Raw genomic sequence first — 23397 nt, 5'->3', positions numbered from 1 at the left:
TTTTATATTATGTAATGTATACTGTATGCATAAATAATTCCCATAAACCGAAGTTATCCAAAACTTAAAAAAATTATTTATATATATATATATATATAATTATGTATTCTTTATTTGAATATATATAAATAAATATGTTTTTTTTTAATATTGACTGTATAATATTCAAAATTTTTAACTTCAAACTGTCGCATTTTCATGCTTAGTACGGTTAGGTTTCCCACTTCGTATACCAAAGCCGATAGCACAAAGCAACAGCTATGACCTTCAGTTCAGTTTCCATGTTATAAATTAAATAATCGACCAACGTGCTATTACAACGATGGTAGAAACTTGCATTTTTTTTCATGAAAAATGATATATTGCTTTCACAACGTTAAATATTGTGCGACCGTCAGGAGTAGGGCTTGAGCTACGGAAAAATGCAAAAAAATTCGTAAAATGACATGGTTGACATTTGTTAAAACATTTTTGGTACCATTTTAAGCCAATCTAGAGGGCGTGGCCGCAAAAATTTTTCCGGGGGAGCACCCACAACATTTCGGCTCGCTACGCTTGCCTGCGGTCTATGTTGCCCTTACCAAAAAAGTCGCCCCCCTTGCCCTGAAATCGCTCCGGCGTCCCTGCAGTTACTCTGTACGAACAAATGCTCACTGGTATACTACAGCTTCGACCAAATGACAAAGCAACCTTACCTAGACCTCAAAATAAATAGACACTGTTGACTAACTTACCCTGGCGAACTATACAGCCCGTCGCATATAGCTGTGTTTTATAGATTTCGAAATGGCTCATTCCGTAGGCGTAGATGACCCACAGCAAATGGCATATCTAGATTCTTTTTCTCGATATTTCCATTGCAGTGGCCATAGCAGAAAAAAGCCTCTGCGACTATTAGAAATTAATGTTTAACTGTTCAATTAATATAAGTCCTTTAAATGCGGGACTGTTGTTACTGTTGTTGTTCTTGTTCTTGTGATTAAATCTGCCCATTGTTCGTTTAACAATGACGTCACATAGGCACGTTTGAACACAAACAAACATCATAGATTAGTAAAAGTAAGCACGCTGCCAGCAGATTGCAATTTGATGTGATTATTTCTATTGCAGCCAAACGAAAAACATTGTACAATAAACACCAATAAAGTGTTTTGCCTTTGTGGCCTTAATGAAGAGCTTTCAAAACTAGGAGCCCAGCAACGAATTTTTAACAAACACCCCTACTTACAGCCGAAAAGAAAGTACATGAAAAAACGCCGTGGTACAGTGTTTGAGATTATGTAATATAGATTGAACTTATTCAGAAAATTCATGTCGTCACACAATTTGATAATAACTGACTTAAACAGGCACCCGAATGATTCTATTTATAATTGTCAAATATAAAGTTTCGCAAGAAGTTGAAATAAATTACAACGGCGTGCTGAGCGAAAAGTTCAGCCAATTTGACTTGACGAACTGTTTTACAGAGTGGGCCAAAAGTAGGCTTACAGTTATAAAAAGTAAGGTTTGGGTCTAAAAGTAAATTTATTGTTTTGGGGTTCTTCTGATACGCCTTTTCTTTACAACACCCCCCAAAAAGAAATTCATTGGTGTCGGGTCAGGTGAGCGTGGTGGCCATTCAATGCTACCTCTTCTGCCAAGCCAAGTGGAATAACTGTAAGCATACTTTTCGTCCACCCGTATTTATCTTGTGGTTAAAGGCTGTTCCTTCCCTTAATCTGTTGAGTCAACAGTGTTGACGTTATGTACTTTTATATTTTGCATGTAAAAAAAATTAAGCTTGAAATTTGGAACTTGAAACTTGACATTGATACAGTTTTGAACTTTAGAACTCGATTAGTGTGTCACTGTTGAACGAATCAAGTGATGCACATTGTAAAGCGGAAAATCACACTTTTGCTAGTTTTGCTGTTGATAAATGTTTTAGGAAACACAGAGAAATCTTATTATATTTTAAAATCGCATGTTTTCTTGACATGAAATTTCATACAGGCATGATAAAGTTCGTCATATCGTGACGTCACAAACTTACGTCAAAAAAGTTATATCATGCCGTACATGCATATACATCACTTAAAATTCAGACCAGGGCTGTTTTAATGGTAAATGTATTTCATTCGTTTTATTTCAATGCCGAACACACGGTAATATTCTATCAAATTAATATTTATTAAATGGTTTTACCAGGCCGTGTTTTACCAGTCCAGTCTCAGGACCAAGTTGTTATTTTGCTGATGCTTTGTACCTTTAAAAGCAGTGGTTCGTCCGCAAAGCTGTTTAATGGGGACAGCGCAGAGAAAGCTCAGTTAATGATGATCTTATTCGTATAAAACTATAAATAGACATATATGCAACTATACGGGTAACAAAGATATAGCTGAAATGATGGTGTGATCTATAATACAGCTTCGGGATAAAAAGCGATTGTGAAAGTTAATAAAGAAAAGCTGATAGTTGTGTCGTGGCTCACGTACAGTACAGCACCCATACGCCCATTGTTACGCCACAGTGGCTGCTGTGTTCGTATTTAACAGGTTTTGCTAGGGAATAAATAAGACCAATAAATAAATAACAAAGTGCAGGTTTGTTGTCGGCTGATGCTTTATTTTAAGTGTACCAGTAGCAATACTTTGACTAGATAACTGCTATAGGTACTGTACACAGTCGGATACAGTGTTCATGCCCGAATCCAACTTATAATTTCAACTATAGGTGAAGGAAAAACATGCGTTTTTGACCTTCATTTTTACTGAACCGTGAATCATTTAAAAAGTTGTCAGAGGACCGCCACGTAAATGCTTTTATCAAATGAGAACCACTGGTTTCATAAACTATTTCGTGCTGGTCAACTTGAAAGGTAACTTAAGTTCAAAAATTACAAGGAAAATGTACTACACGCTTCGATTCACTAACAACAGGTCTGTTTATTTAAGAGTGTCTAGACAGACATCACAATCTCAAGTGCAAACCACTTTAGTTGCCACAAACCGGTTTTCGGGATTAAACCACTCCTAAAAAAACGTAATCGCGTCATCTTTTTAATCCAGTATAATCCTAAACAGTTTCTCGGCTTTTTGTGACATTAAGGCAAACGTCCTGTGAAGTGCAAACGGTTCTTTTTTCGAATACTTTTCAAAATGTCACTACAAACATACAAAAAATGATTTCATCTCGGATTACATGAAACCATTTAAGCAATGTATGCACTTCTCTTTTTCCTTTTTCTCTATCTATCTCGATTCTCGACTTTTGTTATCGAATATCAAGTCAGGTTGCCTTGCCTTTTTACCTAACCTGTACTGATTTCATATGTTTTTGACATTTTTGTGTGTTTTCAGTTGTGTATTTCTGCACCACATCGGACGATACCTCAGGTTTTCTATAAGGATATTCTTGTTTTAGACAACATGTTATGACGTAACTTTGTGACGTCACATCTATACAAAAACGTTCATGCGTTTTGGTAAAAATATATTTATTTTCCTTTCACCCCTGATATATGAAGCTAAAAGCATGTAAGTTGCTAAAACAGTAGAATTTTACTAGAGCAGTATTCAATGTCGTTGCGTTTCTAACATAAAAAATAGTGCGATATGTTTCCAACATACGTCAAAGCAAAACAATAAATTGCAACAGGATTCGCATTTTTGCAGCACCATCACAATGTATACAAACTTTAACTTACAATAATAGAAAAAACAACTAATACAGAAAAATTTCAAACCTTTCAAGCATTTTAAAAAACATGTGCACATAAAAAGGTAATTTCAAAGTGGTTTTATATAGCACAGTGAATTATTTATAATCTATTCTTGTCAATACTTAATGTAATTGATATAATTGTGGTGATTGTTTTGTCTTAACAAGGACTTTAAAAACCTACCGATAGTTTGCGAACAAATACTATGACCATATTATACTTTGCGAGTTAAATTTCTATACTTAAATTATAAATTTTGTTAGATAGTTAATGAAAGTAATAAGTTTTTAAGCCAAGTCATTTGCCCGAAAGTATTAGGTCAAGTAAAGCCATTTTTCCCAAATGGCTGAAAATTAATTCAAGTCATTTGGAAACAGTGACTTAAGTGCACGTAAGCAAGTAAGTCATTACAACACTAGGAACTTTAATGATTGCAGAGCATGGAACTACATTCCTCAGAAAAGCTCACAGTCCAACATTTTACCTTCGTAGATCCGATAACATCGGGTCGAAGCCAATACCCGATGCCAACTTTTTGTAATTTAAAAAAAAATATTTTTATTACCAAAAAGTTATTTGCATTACCAACAGGCATACACGCAGGAACTTCAGACAAAAATACGAACCACCCATTATAAATTTATAACATTGAGACATTTACATATAGTTTGTCGTGTGTTAAGGGCGATTGTAAAAATTAGATTTCGGACATCCCTACTCGGAATGCAAACTCGCCAGAAAACCACAAAGCAACAAATCAAGCCACAATCTTTTTACCAGCTTTTGCCAACCTTCGCAGCATCGCAATTTTGGTGACGTCGAACGCGGAAGCCTCGAACTTCCGGGTCGTTTTCCCACGGGGGCTCTGTCGCAGCCTAGCGGGCTGAATGTTGGCCGACCAGGTGGAAACCTTGGAGTAGAAAAACCAGGCGCTGCGAATGACGATTTCCTGTTCGACCATTGACGTCACATCCCCCCTGTTCCAACCGTGTTGCATCCAACATTTTCTGTAGCGACTGGACAAAAAATCCTCGATTTCTTGCCTTGGTGCTTTGAAACGAGGATTTACAAGTGAAAACGCCTTGTATATTCTCGCCTTGAATTGGTTGAGATCAGGCGGGACAGCAATATAAGCGCGACTCCAGTCCGTAATGTTGTTTCTTGTGAGTTCTTCAGCCACACCTTTTGCCACATCAAGAGCGATTACATTGTCAATGTGAGCGCAAATGTCCCGGATATATCTTGAGGTAATTTTTCCCAGACACCGCCCGCCCCAGTCGGCCTTGTTGAAGCGCCAGTGTATCGCGAGAAAATCGTCGCCGTCCAAAATGTTCGCGACAAAATCAGTTGCGGCTTCCCTTACGCACTTTGGAGCTCTTATGTTCTTCACAGCAGTCGTGTACAGTTCCAAGTCGGTGGAATTGTCAAAGGAGAAGTCGGTCGGGGGCGGAGGCAGGTGTTCGGCCCGTGGAAGTTTAATGTTGCGATAGGGCGACACAAAAACCGCGCACTTCTTTGTTGAGTTGTAGACGCCTCGTAGCGATTCCTGATCTGCTTCTACCCAGGGATGCCAACCGAAGGCGAACTCTGCTAGAGGGTAGGTGGGTATGCTTGGAGCCAAGTTTGGTGGTGCTCCCCAACTTAATCGTATGCTTGCCAACCCACGGCCTTTGTGTTTCGGTATTCGTCGAAGCTTCATTCCAGCACTAGCTTCAATCACGTCCAACTGGTATAAGGCAACCTTCATAGCCTATATGTAAAAAAATTAGGTTAGGAGCTCAGCATATCTCAGTCAGTTGAGCGAATGTCTCAGAATTTCCGGAGTTCGTAAGTTCGAACCTCACTGCAAGCTAGTTATTTTTCTGGCCTGCTTGAATCACTGATCGACAGATTAGGTGAGCCTACAATGGCTTTTGGTGTAGGATACGTGAGCCACAATCGTGGGTCAAAAAGCAGCTTTAGAGGGGATGGGTCACAGTTGTTAACGCACACATATATGTGGGCATGTTTCATTGGGTTAAGACGTAGTTAGAATATCAAAGCCCCTTCAGAAGCATGTATAATTTTAAACGTTTAGAATAACTCAAACGTTTTTCGAAAATTAAAATTTTTATCTACTTATGAAGGGTGTTTGATATTCTTACTGCACCCAACTACAACCTCCAACCAATAGTTTGCGAAATTTGGACTGCCAAATACTCGGGGTTGCTCCGCGAGCAACTAAATTTAACCAAATTCGGGTATTTGCGCTATTTATTAAACAACTCGGGTCCGACTCCCCCAAGAAATAAATTCGAGTCCGACTCCGGCTCTAACTACAGAGCTCTGAATTTTAGACTTTAAACGCTTTAATGCTTTACACAGAACGTAACGCTAACCTGAAAAGCAACATCGAAAGTTCCGTTGCAAATTCTTCGGAATTTGTCGACGGTGATCGTTGAAATAAATTGTCGTAGTGTTTGTACGTCGATTCTCTGGTATGGTGGAACCCAAGTCTGTCCGTTGCTTATGTGTGAAGCGAAGCGTGGAAGTACCAAAGTCCTGTACGTGATATCCCAGTTATTTGCAAGCGAAAACGAAAAAGTGACATAGGAGTAAAGAGTATCCTAGTTACATTGAAGTTTGCTGGCTCAATGATAATCTTGAAAGTTCCCAAGCCTTACAAGGATTTGACACTAACGTTGTTTTTTTGACATTGTGTGTTTATCGGTGGAAAAAGTGTTGTAAACATCCCATTTTAAAACGAATTAAGTCCCAGTCAAATCATTAGTAAAATAGTCCAAGTCCTTGTAGTACAACTGAAGCTCTAAATTAATAAAATCGGTTCGTTTTAATTCGTTTCAACTAAAGTAAGTTGACCAAGTCAAGCCAGTCAGTTGAAACAAGGACAAAAGCGCTTAATTCATTGACTTGATTCATTACAACATTATTGGGAATACTTAACGTAAAGCAGACAAATTTGATGGATATCATTTATAATTCAAACAGCTTACTTTGACTAAAGCTTCTAGCAAACAAGTTGGCCTTGACTTGAATTATTATTTTTACTATTTTTTGTATATTTTAGTTTAGCTTATTTGCAATTGTCCTGACTTAAACTTAAGTCTATTTCCAAATACCTAAGCGTAGCAACACGCCTTTGGATTAAGTGATTTGCAGCTTGAATAAAAGGCAGGATAAAAAGTTGTTTTGCAAAACAAACTTGGCGCATTGGTAAGATATTTTGCAAACAATCTTTTTTTTTGGTAAACGACATGCACGGATCTGCAGTGGTGTAATGACTTAAGTCATTGACTTGACTTAAGTCTTTTGACCAAAATGACTTGACTTGACTTAAGTCTTTTCGACAAATGACTTGACTTGGACTTAAGTCATTATCTCAAATAACTTGGGATTAAATTAAGTGTTTTTCATTAAAATTTATTTTAAGTTTTGCACATTAAACACTTCAAGTGCTGTATATTGTGTTAGTTTTTTAGTTTAATTGTTGCTTATGATCGGACAATTTTACCGATTTCAATAGTTTAACAATTTACTTTTATGTCAATGACATGACTCGAAATTGACTTGCTCTCATAATGACTTGACTGGGACTTGACTTGGGCAACCGATGACTTGGACTGGGACTTGACTTGTTATTTTTCAAATGACTTGACTGGGAATTAAGTTATTTCAAAATGACGTGTTTAGAACACTGCGGATCTGTAATGTAGCTTTGGTGCCAAAAAGGCCAAGTAAATCGACACCATCTTGATCAGTGGTTCTCAACCTTTTTTCTTTCGTGGCCCATTTACGTTGCAAAAATATTCTGTGGCCCAATAAAATTTTATATAAGAAAAAAATGTAAAATATATTTAGAACAAAATACAGCAGAACATATTTCAAAACAGATTATTTATTCAACCGTGCATTAGTGAGATACTTGCGGCTGAACAATAAATTTACATTCCTTTTTATTTCCTCCCCAAGCCATTATTCCAGTAAAATTAAATATAGTGACACAAATGAAACTAAATCTAGCTTTTTTAAATTGGTCTGTTGCCCACCTCAAATCTTATTATGGCACAGTAATGAGTCATGGCCCACTGGTTGAGAACCTCTGATCTTGATAAAGAACTGCGTTAAATCTTTTATAAGTGAGGCGTGGAAATATTTCAGTCACATTAAACTAATGATGATACAAGCTCATTTTAATGCATCTAAATCAAGATAATATCGTTTTACTCGACGTCTTTGGCTTTGACATTAATTAATTATAAAGCTCCAAAAAAATTGTTATAAAAATTCGTGTAATCAAAACATGATAACGGATTTTTTGCTCAACAACCTGAAAACTACGAATGATCATTCACCTGTTTAACCGAATCGCTAAATAGACCGACTGCCAAAATCCGTGGATCTGGTTGTTAGGACCATAAAGCAAGCCAGGGTACAGAAACCTGTCTGGATCAAGATATATCAAAGGGCGAATGACTTTACGGCGTTGAAGTTTTTCTTTGGACCACGCAGAACAAACATCTTCGATCTTGTTAGCTAAAAATGACGCATTTTTAGCCGAAAACGACAAATTTCGTGCCCGAATTGCACTTGACACATTTGTCGGAGAAGTTGACGTTTGCGTGACGGCTGCGTCGGTGAAGCCCCGCATGTGAGAAGCAAATGATTCCACCGAAATTCTTTCCTCATCCAAATTCACATACAAGAGCAGAATGAATCCAAACGTGCATATTCCCCCTACCACCATTCCACGGGCCTTGGAGAGGCAAACCAACTCGAACGCCATTCAAGAAGGAAAAGTTAACGCTAAGTTGGCGTGACTAAAATCAACGTACAAATATCGAATTAAGAAGTTCATTAAATACGCCACAGTGCTGTAAACAAGTCGCTTTAAAATGACTCAAGTCCCAGTTAAGTCATTTGTAAAATACCAAACTTGAACTTTTGCAATTGAACTATGCAAGCAAAGTGTATTGGAACTGTTCAAAAATACGCAATATTATTCAAGGAACTGTTCAAAAACGCAAATGTTATTCAATAGGATCCAAGTCAAGTTAAATATATAAAACACGTTTGATTTCTTCATATTTGTTTATTGTTCTGTCTAATGCTTTATCTTCTAAGTGAAGGCTCCTCTATCGCATATGTTTATATATTAAACTTATTTCTCAAGCGAGATATTTATCTGCCTTTCTAGATTAATAAAACATCCAAGTTTTTCATTTACATTTAATCTACAATTCAAACCGTTTGCTTTGCTAAAAAGAAATAAAACATGTTTTAGTGGTAACTATCTGACCATAACATGCTGATTATTATACAGGTTAGCCAGTTTCATTTTGTTAGATAACTTAATAAATCAAAACTTAAATGTTTATATTACTAAACATTAACCAAATAGTTTTTGGAATATAAGGCGTAGTAACACAATAAAGCCAATGAACGGTCTAACTTGCATGCAATATCGACAATAAATGCTTCACTTTTTAGTCCATCAAAATCAACAGCTCGCCAACCTTCAGTAAATGCAAATTTGACCTGTTCTCACACTGTAGACTGTGCTGTTTGAAAATAATCGCTTTCTAACCGCTATAACAACCTTAGGCTATATTAGAAGCAGTAGATGCGTTGGCAAAACGTAAGACCTTCGCAACATGCACCTTTGCGATATATTTTGCTGTTCAAAGTACTTCGCGACATTTTACCACGCATGTTGAATCTTGTTGAAATTACGCCAAGCCTGTCTTACCAAAAAGATAGGTTTATACATTATTTGTCGAAATGACTCAAGTTTCTGCACGTTTTGCCATTTTCACGTTATTCTTTTTTCTTTTGATAACCCAAGATTGGCCTTTTGGCTCATTATTTTACGGAGCAACCCGCAGAAGATGATCAATGTAGGAAAATTTGTATTTTATTTAAGTAACATTTCGTTTTCAAACCAGCTCACTGCCTAATAAAGTTTAACAATAAACAAACAGGGGCTTTTGCGGGATGTTGTATTTTGCTCAACCATTTACAGTTAACCAATCCCGACAACGTGCTGTTCTTGGTCGAGTCGTGCTCTGGAAATCTCAATACATTCTTGGGTCAAGGCAAAAAATGCGTTTTTTTAGCTTTAAATTACTGTAAAAAAAACAAGTGACGTATATACAGCATTAGCGAGATTATTTTGGCATACGACTTGTAAGCCATTTACACTTAAGTTAAAGTGCACTTAGGTTTGGGAAGAAAATGCTTGACCTATGTAATTTGAACAAACGACTTGACTTGTTTTTTTGTTCATACAAATTTCATTATAATTTTATGTGTTTTAACTACAAATATTTTCAAAATAAATGCGTTATATGCAATATAGTAAATTTATCTATTTAAACTGTTTAATATAAATTTTTGATGCCGATTACTTATTGTCTTTGTTATTGACGTGCAATGATTTAGGACTGCAACGTGACTTACTAATTAGTTGCAAATGAGCCATGTTATAAATAACTAAAATAAATGAGCCATCTTATAAATTAGTTTCGGAATAACTGGTTCACAGCACTAGCTTTCATCCAATCAGTAACCCCGGCACACAAGCTCATTGGACAGCTTAAAAATTCCGAACAACAAAGTAACCATAAATAACAAAACCTTAAAATAAATAAATCCAACCGACTAACTTCCTGTGGCGAACTATACAACGCCGTCGCATTTTGCTGTTTTTTGCATGTTTTGAATATGCCCCACTCCAAAGACGACCGTAATATCACTCACAACAAATGGCGTATTAACATTCGTTTTCTTGATATTTGCATTATAATGCTTTGAAAAAAAAAACTCTGCATCAATTAGAATACCGCATTTAACTGATCAATTATTATAGGCTATGTATTTCAAAAGCAGGATTGTTGTTGTTCTTGTTATTCAGTCTGTCCATTGTTCATTCAACAATGACGTCACACAGGCACGTTTGACGACAAACAAGCGTCAAGATTTTTAAAACGCACGCTGCTTGTTGCAACTGCTGATCAACGTAAAGTGATTATTTTTATCGCAGTCTAAACGAAAAATGCTCTACTTTAAACACGAATGAAGTTGTTTATATAATGCATAAAAGCTCATGTAAAAAAAATCCATGGCCTCAAACCTTCAATTCCGGGCTGTTTCACAACCTTTTTTGGCTTGCGGCACCCTACAGAAATTATAAATAGTTCGGGGCACCCTTGCTCGTATTTTTGCTGAGTGGTTAACTGTAACGTTACAATAAACGAGATTAAAACAGCACATTAACTGTGCAACAAGGTTAGTAAAACCGTTGTAATTATTTTGGCACATTTAAAAAGCTTACCAATAGAGCAAAAATTGGAATCCTAGAGAACTTGAAATATCTCTCCGCACCCATGAGCGTTAAAAATGGCACGCGAGAGTACCGCGGCACCCCGGCTGAGGACAACCGCTTTAAGTAGTGGTCGGCAAACTCTTGGCAGCGCACCAAATGTATGCTATTAGTCATTTTTGGTGGGTCGCAAGCTATTGTTTTATATGTTACATTTTTATGTGAATGTTGGCCGCGTTATAGCCGTACACTCATTGCACTTTGTTTTAAAAGTTGTTATGGCTAGGAATTTTTGTCTTGATTTACCGCACCTAACATTCTGATCCATTGAGTTAAATAACGAAATTTCCATAGCCAGACGTCAAGGCGCGGATTGAAGATTTCTGTTTGGGGATGAGGGACATGAAATGTTTTTCAGACATAACGCCTCAAAGTTACGTCAAAACGTGACGTCAAAGTGTTATATCTTAACATAACGCCATCAAAAGTAACCTTAAGAACACCACACATTTAGTGTATTTTGTTAAAGTTCAAGGTTCCAGAGCTGTTACTTTAAATACAAAAGCTACCTTAGAGAGATGTAGTTTTCATTTTCGATGGTGCGATGAGATGCAGGACGCTCTTTGGCTAAGTTTGTTTTCCAAAGTAGGGTTAGACGTACTGGGGAAAAAATGTCAGACTCGCGCGAAGCGCTATAAGGTTTTGCATTTCCGTATAGTTACAATCAGGGCTGGGGAGCCGGAGCCGGAGCTGGAGCCCGGAGCCCGGAGCTAAGCATTTTCTCTGGAGCCACCAGAGCCGGAGCCGGAGCCATTATTATTTTTGTGGAGCTGGAGCCGGAGCCGGAGCCATTTTTATTATTTTTGTGGAGCTGGAGCCATTTTTCCATTTGTGGTGCTAAAGCTAAGAAATTATATTTTGTTCCATCTCCAACGTTAATTAGCCAAAAGCAATTTTTAAAACTTGCCATTGAATAAGTGACTGGTGGCACCGGAGCTGGAGCCGGAGTCATTGGGTGTGTGTTTGATGGCTCCGGAGCTGGAGCCGGAGCCAAAGGAATGAGTTTTACGACTCCGGAGCTGGAGCCGGAGCCATTTAATAATTGCCTGATGGCTCCGGAGCTGGAGCCGGAGCTAAGTCTATTTTACGGTGGCTCCCCAGCCCTGGTTACAATAGGCAAAAAATCCAGTGTTTTGGGAGGGTTTGCCACGTGTCCCTGTACATCCGCCCCTTTCAGCAGACTTAGACTTTTAAAAATTAGATTAGAATTAAAATGGGGGATTTTCAGTTTTTTAAAATTTGATTAGAATTAGAATTAGAATTAGATCATTTTGAGTTTTTTCAACTTAGATTAGAATAACCGAATTCTTGAAAAAACGAATTTGAACCAGAATTACATTTCATTATTTACAATGAATTTCAGTAAATCGACAAGTATTTTGATAAGAATGCGAATGGTAAATATATATGTGCTAATTGTGATGCATTTGAGCATAGCATATAATTTTCAGACTGTGAAAATTGCGTTCTAACGCAACGTTCCAAGTTTGAATTTAAACTCTTGTTTTGACTAAGAGACTGAAAATGCCGTAGAACAAAGTAGCATTTTTGGTAAAATCCGAATTAGAATACTACGAGATTTAGAGCGTCAAGCAAATTAGATTAGAATTAGAATTAGCCGCATTTTGCCCTACAATTCTTCGAATTAGACAATTAGAATTATCTAGTTGCCCAAGTCTGCTTGTCAGACGTATTGATTCACTAAACGAACAACAAAATATTAAACTCCACGCTTTATAGCAACCAGTCACCTGGCCCGAAAATAACCCATCAAATCATGTTATAAATGTTTTGATTCGACGAATAAACATAAGAGTATACAACGTTAGTAGAAGTGACAGCAATGATGTGAAATAACTCCAGTTGTGTTTGGAACATTTGGTTTCGCACATTAAATTTAGTGAACAACGTTATTAGAAGGTTTGTGCGTTTTATCGAGTGTAGTCATTTAGAGTTTTCATTTTATATTTTGGGAAATTCTTTTTTCAAAGTTTAACTTTGGAACAGTTTTTTGTTTAAAATAAACAGATGTTCTATAAGGCAGTGGTTTTCAACCGCCGGTCCGCCTCCACTTTCCTGCCGGTCCGCCAAATATATTACAATTTTATTTCTCAATTGCAAAATTCAAGATGTTGAAGGCTTATTCATCAAATTTAGAACTTCGCCAGCTCCGCAATTTGCAGCATTGTCACGTTGTGGGGCACGAGTTTAATAGCTGAACTCCTGACTCTATAGTTTGAAGTTGACTTGAAGGTTGCGTTCGTATAACTCTTTAGCCAACCACAATGCGTCTGGTGATTAATAATTGTATTATCTGATAAGCGAACACCCAGTTCAAAAAAAAAGCGGTCTTAAACACACAAAACCCTGTGTTGACAGCATGAGAAAATGCAAGCCTGTAAGCACTTTACACTTTGGTGCGAGTAGACAATAAATCTGGGGCATAGGTCGATACAGGGTAAACTGCACCGTAAATACAAAAGCTCTTAGTCGGTAATTAGTCGTGCGCTCTACAACGTACCATAGAGAGATAATGGTCTACTTTCGACTTATTTGTACGTCACAATGCTAAGTGTTTTGGTCAACTGTTTAAATGTAGGCTACATCTCGTTTAAGTGTTAAACTTTAAGACCAGTTGTATGTGAAAGCTAAGAAGGGTTTTAGTTGCATACTGTTGCGTCCGTATGCTAAAAAGATTAAGAACCACAGCTATAAGGTAAAATGTTTTAGACGACATGTTATGACGTAACTTTGTGACGTCATCTATACAAATACGTTCATGCGTTTTGGTAAAAATATAATTATTTTCCTTTCGCCCCTGATATATGAAGCTAAAAGCATGTAAGTTGCTAAAACAGTAGAATCTTCCTAAAGCAGTATTCAATGTCGTTGCGTTTCTAACATAAAAAAATAGTGCGATATGTTTCCAACATACGTCAAAGCAAAACAATAAATTGCAACAGGATTCGCATTTTTGCAGCACCATCACAATGTATACAAACTTACTTGAACTTACAATAATATAAAAAAAAAAACTAAACAGAAAAATTTCAAAACTTTCAGGCATTTTAAAAAAACATGTGCACATAAAAACGTAATTTCAAAGTGGTTTTATATAGCACAGTGAATTATATTCTTGTTAATACTGAATGTAATTGATATAATTGTGGTAATTGTTTTGTCTTAACAGCTACTTTAAAAACACTACCGGTAGTTTGCGAACAAATTCTATGACCATATTATACTTTGCGAGTTGAATTTCTATTTAAATTCTAAATTTTGTTAGATAGTTAATGAAAGTAATAAGTTTTTAAGCCAAGTCATTTGCCCGAAAGTATTAGGTCAAGTAAAGCCATTTTTCCCAAATGGCTGAAAATTAAGTCAAGTCATTTAGAAACAGTGACTTAAGTGTACGTAAGCAAGTAAGTCATTACAACACTAGGAACTTTAATGATTGCAGAGCATGGAACTACATTACTCAGAAAAGCTCACAGTCCAACATTTTACCTTCGTAGATCCGATAATATAGGATCGAAGCCGATACCCGATGCCAACTTTTTGTAATTTAAAAAAAATATATTTTTATTACCAAAAAGTTATTTGTATTACCAACAGGCATACACGCATGAACTTCAGACAAAAATACGAACCACCCATTATAAATTTATAACATTGAGACATTTACATATAGTTTGTCGTGTGTTAAGGGCGATTGTAAAATTACTCTAAACTATCGGGTATCGAAATTAGATTTCGGACATCCCTACTCGGAATGCAAACTCGCCAGAAAACCACAAAGCAACAAATCAAGCCACAATCTTTTTACCAGCTTTTGCCAACCTTCGCAGCATCGCAATTTTGGTGACGTCGAACGCGGAAGCCTCGAACTTCCGGGTCGTTTTCCCACGGAGGCTCTGTCGCAGCCTAGCGGGCTGAATGTTGGCCGACCAGGTGGAAACCTTGGAGTAGAAAAACCAGGCGCTGCGAATGACGATTTCCTGTTCGACCATTGACGTCACATCCCCCCTGTTCCAACCGTGTTGCATCCAACATTTTCTGTAGCGACTGGACAAAAAATCCTCGATTTCTTGCCTTGGTGCTTTGAAACGAGGATTTACAAGTGAAAACGCCTTGTATATTCTCGCCTTGAATTGGTTGAGATCAGGCGGGACAGCAATATAAGCGCGACTCCAGTCCGTAATGTTGTTTCTTGTGAGTTCTTCAGCCACACCTTTTGCCACATCAAGAGCGATTACATTGTCAATGTGAGCGCAAATGTCCCGGATATATCTTGAGGTAATTTTTCCCAGACACCGCCCGCCCCAGTCGGCCTTGTTGAAGCGCCAGTGTATCGCGAGAAAATCGTCGCCGTCCAAAATGTTCGCGACAAAATCAGTTGCGGCTTCCCTTACGCACTTTGGAGCTCTTATGTTCTTCACAGCAGTCGTGTACAGTTCCAAGTCGGTGGAATTGTCAAAGGAGAAGTCGGTCGGGGGCGGAGGCAGGTGTTCGGCCCGTGGAAGTTTAATGTTGCGATAGGGCGACACAAAAACCGCGCACTTCTTTGTTGAGTTGTAGACGCCTCGTAGCGATTCCTGATCTGCTTCTACCCAGGGATGCCAACCGAAGGCGAACTCTGCTAGAGGGTAGGTGGGTATGCTTGGAGCCAAGTTTGGTGGTGCTCCCCATCTTAATCGTATGCTTGCCAACCCACGGCCTTTGTGTTTCGGTATTCGTCGAAGCTTCATTCCAGCACTAGCTTCAATCACGCCCAACTGGTCTAAGGCAACCTTCATAGCCTATATGTAAAAAAATTAGGTTAGGAGCTCAGCATATCTCAGTCAGTTGAGCGAATGTCTCAGAATTTCCGGAGGTCGTAAGTTCGAACCTCACTGCAGGCTAGTTATTTTTCTGGCCTGCTTGAATCACTGATCGACAGATTCGGTGAGCCTACAATGGCTTTTGGTGTAGGATACGTGAGCCACAATCGTGGGTCAAAGAGCAGCTTTAGAGGGGATGGGTCACAGTTGTTAACACACACATATATGTGGGCATGTTTCATTGGGTTAAGACGTAGTTAAAATATCAAAGCCCCTTCAGAAGCATGTATAATTTTAAACGTTTAGAATAACTCAAACGTTTTTCGAAAATTAAAATTCTTATCTACTTATGAAGGGTGTTTGATATTCTTACTGCACCCAACTACAACCTCCAACCAATACTTTGCGAAATTTGGACTGCCAAATACTCGGGGTTGCTCCGCGAGCAACTAAATTTAACCAAATTCGGGTATTTGCGCTATTTATTAAACAACTCGGGTCCGAGTCCGCCAAAAAAATTAATTCGAGTCCGACTCCGGCTCTAACTACAGAGCTCTGAATTTCAGACCTTAAACGCTTTAATGCTTTACACAGAACGTAACGCTAACCTGAAAAGCAACATCGAAAGTTCCGTTGCAAATTCTTCGGAATTTGTCGACGGTGATCGTTGAAATAAATTGTCGTAGTGTTTGTACGTCGATTCTTTGGTATGGTGGAACCCAAGTCTGTCCGTTGCTAAAGTGTGAAGCGAAGCGTGGAAGTACCAAAGTCCTGTACGTAATATCCCAGTTATTTGCAAGCGAAAACGAAAAAGTGACATAGGAGTAAAGAGTATCCTAGTTACATTGAAGTTTGCTGGCTCAATGATAATGTTGAAAGTTCCCAAGCCTTACAAGGATTTGACACTAACGTTGTTTTTTTGACATTGTGTGTTTATCGGTGGAAAAAGTGTTGTAAACATCCCATTTTAAAACGAATTAAGTCCCAGTCAAATCATTAGTAAAATAGTCCAAGTCCTTGTAGTACAACTGAAGCTCTAAATTAATAAAATCGGTTCGTTTTAATTCGTTTCAACTAAAGTAAGTTGACCAAGTCAAGCCAGTCAGTTGAAACAAGGACAAAAGCGCTTAATTCATTGACTTGATTCATTACAACATTATTGGGAATACTTGACGTAAAGTAGACAAATTTGATGGATATCATTTATAATTCAAACAGCTTACGTTGACTAAAGCTTCTAGCAAACAAGTTGGCCTTGACTTGAATTATTATTTTTACTATTTTTTGTATATTTTAGTTTAGCTTGTTTGCAATTGTCCTGGCTTAAACTTAAGTCTATTTCCAAATACCTAAGCGTAGCAACACGCCTTTGGATTAAGTAATTTGCAGCTTCAATAAAAGGCAGGATCAAAAGTTGTTTTGCAAAACAAACTTGGCGCATTGGTAATATATTTTGCAAACAATCTTTTTTTTGGTAAACTACATGCACGGATCTGCAGTGGGGTAATGACTTAAGTCATTGACTTGACTTAAGTCTTTTGACCAAAATGACTTGACTTGACTTAAGTCTTTTCGACAAATGACTTGACTTGGACTTAAGACATTATCTCAAATAACTTGGGATTAAATTAAGTGTTTTTCATTAAAATTTATTTTAAGTTTTGCACATTAAACACTTTAAGTGCTGTATATTGCGTTTGTGTTAGTTTTTTAGTTTAATTGTTGCTTATGATCGGACAATTTTACCAATTTCAATAGTTTAACAATTTACTTTTATGTCAATGACATGACTTGAAATTGACTTGCTCTCATAATGACTTGACTGGGACTTGACTTGTTATTTTCGCAAAAGACTTGACTTGGACTTAAGTTATTTTTCAAATGACTTGACTGGGAATTAAGTTATTTCAAAATGACTTGTTTAGAACACTGCGGATCTGTAATGTAGCTTTGGTGCCAAAAAGGCCAAGTAAATCGACACCATCTTGATCAGTGGTTCTCAACCTTTTTTCTTTCGTGGCCCATTTACGTTGCAAAAATATTCTGTGGCCCAATAAAATTTTATATAAGAAAAAAATGTAAAATATATTTAGAACAAAATACAGCAGAACATATTTCAAAACAGATTATTTATTCAACCGTGCATTAGTGAGATACTTGCGGCTGAACAATAAATTTACATTCCTTTTTATTTCCTCCCCAAGCCATTATTCCAGTAAAATTAAATATAGTGACACAAATGAAACTAAATCTAGCTTTTTTAAATTGGTTTGTTGCCCACCTCAAATCTTGTTATGGCACAGTAATGAGTCATGGCCCACTGGTTGAGAACCGCTGATCTTGATAAAGAATTGCGTTAAATCTTTTATAAGTGAGGTGTGGACATATTTCAGTCACATTAAACTGATGATGATACAAGCTCATTTTAATGCATCTGCATCAAGATAATATCGTTTTACTCGACGTATTTGGCTTTGACATTAATTAATTATAAAGCTCCAAAACAATTGTTATAAAAAATCGTGTAATCAAAACATGATAACGGATTTTTTGCTCAACAACCTGAAAACTACGAATGATCATTCACCTGTTTAATCGAATCGCTAAATAGACCGACTGCCAAAATCCGTGCATCTGGTTGTTAGGACCATAAAGCAAGCCAGGGTACAGAAACCTGTCTGGATCAAGATATATCAGAGGGCGAATGACTTTACGGCGTTGAAGTTTTTCTTTGGACCACGCAGAACAAACATCTTCGATCTTGTTAGCTAAAAATGACGCATTTTTAGCCGAAAACGACAAATTTCGTGCCAGAATTGCACTTGACACATTTGTCGGAGAAGTTGACGTTTGCGTGACGGCTGCGTCGGTGAAGCCCCGCATGTGAGAAGCAAATGATTCCACCGAAATTCTTTCCTCATCCAAATTCACATACAAGAGCAGAATGAATCCAAACGTGCATATTCCCCCTACCACCAATCCACGGGCCTTGGAGAGGCAAACCAACTCGAACGCCATTCAAGAAGGAAAAGTTAACGCTAAGTTGGCGTGACTAAAATCAACGTACAAATATCGAATTAAAAAGTTCAATAAATACGCCACAGTGCTGTAAACAAGTCGTTTTAAATTGACTCAAGTCCCAGTTAAGTCATTTGTAAAATACCAAACTTGAACTTTTGCAATTGAACTATGCAAGCAAAGTATATTGGAACTGTTCAAAATACGCAATATTATTCAAGGAACTGTTCAAAAACGCAAATGTTATTCAATAGGATCCAATTCAAGTTAAATATATAAAACACGTTTGATTTCTTCATATTTGTTTATTGTTCTGTCTAATGCTTTATCTTCTAAGTGAAGGCTCCTCTATCGCATATGTTTATATATTAAACTTATTTCTCAAGCGAGTTATTTATCTGCCTTTCTAGATTAATAAAACAAGTTTTTCATTTACATTTAATCTACAATTCAAACCGTTTGCTTTGCTAAAAAGAAATAAAACATGTTTTAGTGTTAACTATCTGACCATAACATGCTGATTATTATACAGGTGTGCCAATTTCATTTTGTTAGATAACTTAATAAATTAAAACTTAAATGTTTATATTACTAAACATTAACCAAATAGTTTTTGGAATATAAGGCGTAGTAACACAATAAAGCCAATGAACGCTCTAACTTGCACGCAATATCGACAATAAATGCTTCACTTTTTAGTCCATCAAAATCAACAGCTCGCCAACCTTCAGTAAATGCAAATTTGACCTGTCCTCACACTGTAGACTGTGCTGTTTGAAAATAATCGGTTTCTAACCGCTATAACAACCTTAGGCTGTAGATGCGTTGGCAAAACGTAAGACCTTCGCAATATGCACCTTTGCGATATATTTTGCTGTTCAAAGTACTTCGCGACATTTTACCACGCATGTTGAATCTTGTTGAAATTACGCCAAACCTGTCTTACCAAAAAGATAGGTTTATACAATATTTGTCGAAATGACTGTTTCTGCACGTTTTGTCATTTTCACGTTGTTCTTTTTCCTTTTGATGACGCAAGTTGGTCTTTTGGCTCATTATTTTACGGAGCAACCCGCAGAAGACGATAAATGTAGAAAAATTTGTATTTTATTTAAGTGACACTTCGTTTTCAAACCAGCTCACTGCCTAATAAAGTTTAACAATAAACAAACAGGGGCGGTTGCGGGATCTTGTATTTTGCTCAACCATTCGCAGTTAAGCAATCCCGACAGCGTGCTGTTCTTGGTCGAGTCGTGCTCTGGAAATCTCAATACATTCTTGGGTCAAGGCAAAAAATGCGTTTTTTTAGCTTTAAATTACTGTAAAAAAAAACAAGTGACGTATATACAGCAGTAGCGAGATTATTTGGGCATTCGACTTGTAAGCCATTTACACTTAAGTTAAAGTGCACTTAGGTTTGGGAAGAAAATGCTTGACTTGGACTTTTATTCATAGAAATTTCATTATAATTTTATGTGTTTTAACTACTTTTTCAAAAATAAATAATATTTTCAAAATAAAATTCGTTATATGCAATATAGTAAATTTATCTATTTAAAATGTTTAATATCAATTTTTGATGCAGATTACTTATTGTCTTTGCTATTGACGTGTAAGGATTTAGGACTGCAACGGAACTTACTAATTGTTGCAAATGAAACGAAATGAGCCATCTTATAAATTAGTTTCGGAATAACTTGTTCACAGCACTAGCTTTTATCCAATCAGTAACCCCGGCACACAAGCTCATTGGACAGCTTAAAAATTCCGAACGACAAAGTAACCCGAAATAACAAACCTTCAAAATAAATAAATTCAACCGACTAACTTCCTGTGGTGAACTACACAACGCCGTCGCATTTTGCTGTTTTTTGCATGTTTTGAATATGCCCCACTCCAAAGACGACCGTAATATCACTCACAACAGATGGCGTATCAACATTCGTTTTCTTGATATTTGCATTATAATGCTTTGGAAAAAAAAACTCTGCATCAATTAGAATACCGCATTTAACTGATCAATTATTATAGGCTATGTATTTCAAAAACAGGATTGTTGTTGTTCTTGTGATTCAGTCTGTCCATTGTTCATTCAACAATGACGTCACAGAGGCACGTTTGAAGACAAACACGCGTCACGATTTTTAAAACGCACGCTGCTTGTTGCAACTGCTGATCAACGTAAAGTGATTATTTTTATCGCAGTCTAAACGAAAAATGCTCTACTTTAAACACGAATGAAGTTGTTTATATAATGCATAAAAGCTCATGTAAAAAAATCCATGGCCTCAAACCTTTAATTCCGGGCTGTTTCACAACCTTTTTTGGCTTGCGGCACCCTACAGAAATTATAAATAGTTCGGGGCACCCTTGCTCGTATTTTTTTTTCGCGCATCACATAATTATAGTTGTTTTAATATAATTAATAAACCAAAAAATTGCATCAGCAATTAAATCTGCGTTTAAGGTTGATGTGCGGGCTTCTAAGGCACAAATGAACAAAAACAATTAAACTAAACCGGTTTACCGATGATATTTTGTTATAGAGGTTACTGAGTCCGTCCATAGGCTATATAGGCCTATAGCTAAAACAATAGTTCACCTCACTAGTTAATATTACAGAAACAATGACGCCTCAGTGTACATATTTTTGAAATGTTGGTAAACCACACATTTATGGTAATCTGGCTTTAACAAATGATTCAAGAAAAATTACAAGATATATATGATTTTTATTGCATTTCATAAGATTAAATTACCTCCCTGGTAACTTGAAACCTTTCAGTTAACGCAAAACGGACACTGTATTTTACACCTTAAGTTGTTAATAAAAATTATTTAAAACACATTGTACTAGTTATTTTACTTGAAACAAAAGTTAAAAAAAAGTCGGTAACCGTCTCTTCCTTTTATAGCCTGCACCTAACATTCTTATCCATTGAGTAAAATTATTAAATAACGAAATTTCCATAGCCAGACGTCAAGGCGCGGATTGAAGATTTGTGTTTGGGGATGAGGGACATGAAATGTTTTTCAGACATGACGCCTCAAAGTTACGTCATAACATGACGTCACAAATTTACATCAAAACGTGACGTCACAGTGTTATATCTTAACGTAACGTCGTAAAAAGTAACCTTAAGAACACCACACATTTAGTGTATTTTGTTAAAGTTCAAGGTTTCAGAGCTGTTACTTTAAATACAAAAGCTACCTTAGGGAGATGTAATGTCTATTTTCGATGGTGCGATAAGATCCAGGACGCCCTTTGGCTAAGTTTGTTTTCCAAAGTAGGGTTAGACATCCTGGGAAAAAAATGCCAGACTCGCGCGAAGCGCTAAAGTGTGCTGCATTTCCGTATAGTTACTATATGCAAAAAATTCAGTGCTTTTTTGGGGGGGTTGGCCGCGTGTCCCCGTGGATCCGCCCCTGTCAGCAGACTTGGACTTTTAAAAATTAGATTAGAATTAAAATGGGGGATTTTCAGTTTTTCAAAATTGGATTAGAATTAGAATTAGATCATTTTGAGTTTTTTCAACTTAGATTAGAATAACCGAATTCTTGAAAAAACGAATTTGAACCAGAATTACATTTCATTATTTACAATGAATTTCAGTAAATTGACAAGTATTCTGATAAGAATGCGAACGGTAAATATATATGTGCTAATTGTGATGCCTTTGAGCACAGCATATGACGATCAGACTGCGAAAATTGCGTTCCAACCAAAAAGTTTGAATTCAAACTCTTTGTTTTGACTAAGAGACTAAAAATGCCGTTGAACAAAGTACCATTTTTGGTCAAATCCGAATTAGACTACTACGAGAATTAGAGCGTCAAGCAAATTAGATTAGAATTAGAATTAGCCGCATTTTGCCCTAACAATTCTTCGAATTAGACAATTAGAATTATCTAGTTGCCCAAGTCTGCTTGTCAGACGTATTGATTCACTAAACGAACAACAAAATATTAAACTCCACGCTTTATAGCAACCAGCATTTTTGGCTATACTACTTTCGTCGACGACTCGTCTATGACGTAACAAAAGCGCGCGCCAAAGGTTACGCCGGTGTGTTTGGAATATTGCGACGCTTCATTTAAGCTTTAAATGTTGAAAAAAGCTTTTTCTGCCAACTCACTATCCGCGATTGTCACCTGGCCCGAAAATAACCTATCAAACCATGTTTTGAATGTTTTGATTCGACGAATAAACATAAGAGTATACAACGTTAGTAGAAGTGACAGCAATGATGTGAAATAACTCCAGTCGTGTTTGGAACATTTGGTTTCGCGCATTAAATTTAGTGTACAACGTTATTAGAAGGTTTGTGCGTTTTATCGAGTGTAGTCATTTAGAGTTTTCATTTTATATTTTGGCGAAGTTCCTTTTTATAGTTTAACTTTGGAACAGTTTTTTGTTTAAAATAAACAGATGTTCTATAAGGCAGTGGTTCTCAACCGCCGGTCCGCCTCCACTA

General features: G+C 36.9%; 2 protein-coding genes across 2 annotated transcripts; both read right to left on the bottom strand.

The window, feature by feature from the left end:
• Positions 1-4403: 4403 nt before the first annotated feature.
• On the bottom strand, positions 4404-8371 carry LOC146158178 (uncharacterized). The gene is made up of 3 exons (XM_083385848.1): positions 8056-8371; positions 6082-6244; positions 4404-5453 (listed from the first exon to the last, which is right to left on the bottom strand). The coding sequence occupies exons 1-3, from the start codon at positions 8349-8351 to the stop codon at positions 4461-4463; spliced, it is 1452 nt and encodes a 483-aa protein (XP_083241974.1). The 5' UTR covers positions 8352-8371; the 3' UTR covers positions 4404-4460.
• Positions 8372-14269: 5898 nt separating this feature from the next.
• Positions 14270-19206, bottom strand: LOC146158177 (uncharacterized). The gene is made up of 3 exons (XM_083385847.1): positions 18489-19206; positions 16510-16672; positions 14270-15880 (listed from the first exon to the last, which is right to left on the bottom strand). Exons 1-3 carry the CDS (start codon positions 18917-18919, stop codon positions 14888-14890), a joined length of 1587 nt encoding a protein of 528 aa, XP_083241973.1. The 5' UTR covers positions 18920-19206; the 3' UTR covers positions 14270-14887.
• Positions 19207-23397: the final 4191 nt, after the last annotated feature.

This window comes from Ascidiella aspersa, chromosome 3, assembly GCF_963924565.1.
Source record: "Ascidiella aspersa chromosome 3, kaAscAspe10.2, whole genome shotgun sequence".
NCBI classification, from domain to species: domain Eukaryota; kingdom Metazoa; phylum Chordata; class Ascidiacea; order Phlebobranchia; family Ascidiidae; genus Ascidiella; species Ascidiella aspersa.
Note: the sequence above shows the minus strand (reverse complement) of the source record. Positions and strands in the feature narration are given on the sequence as shown.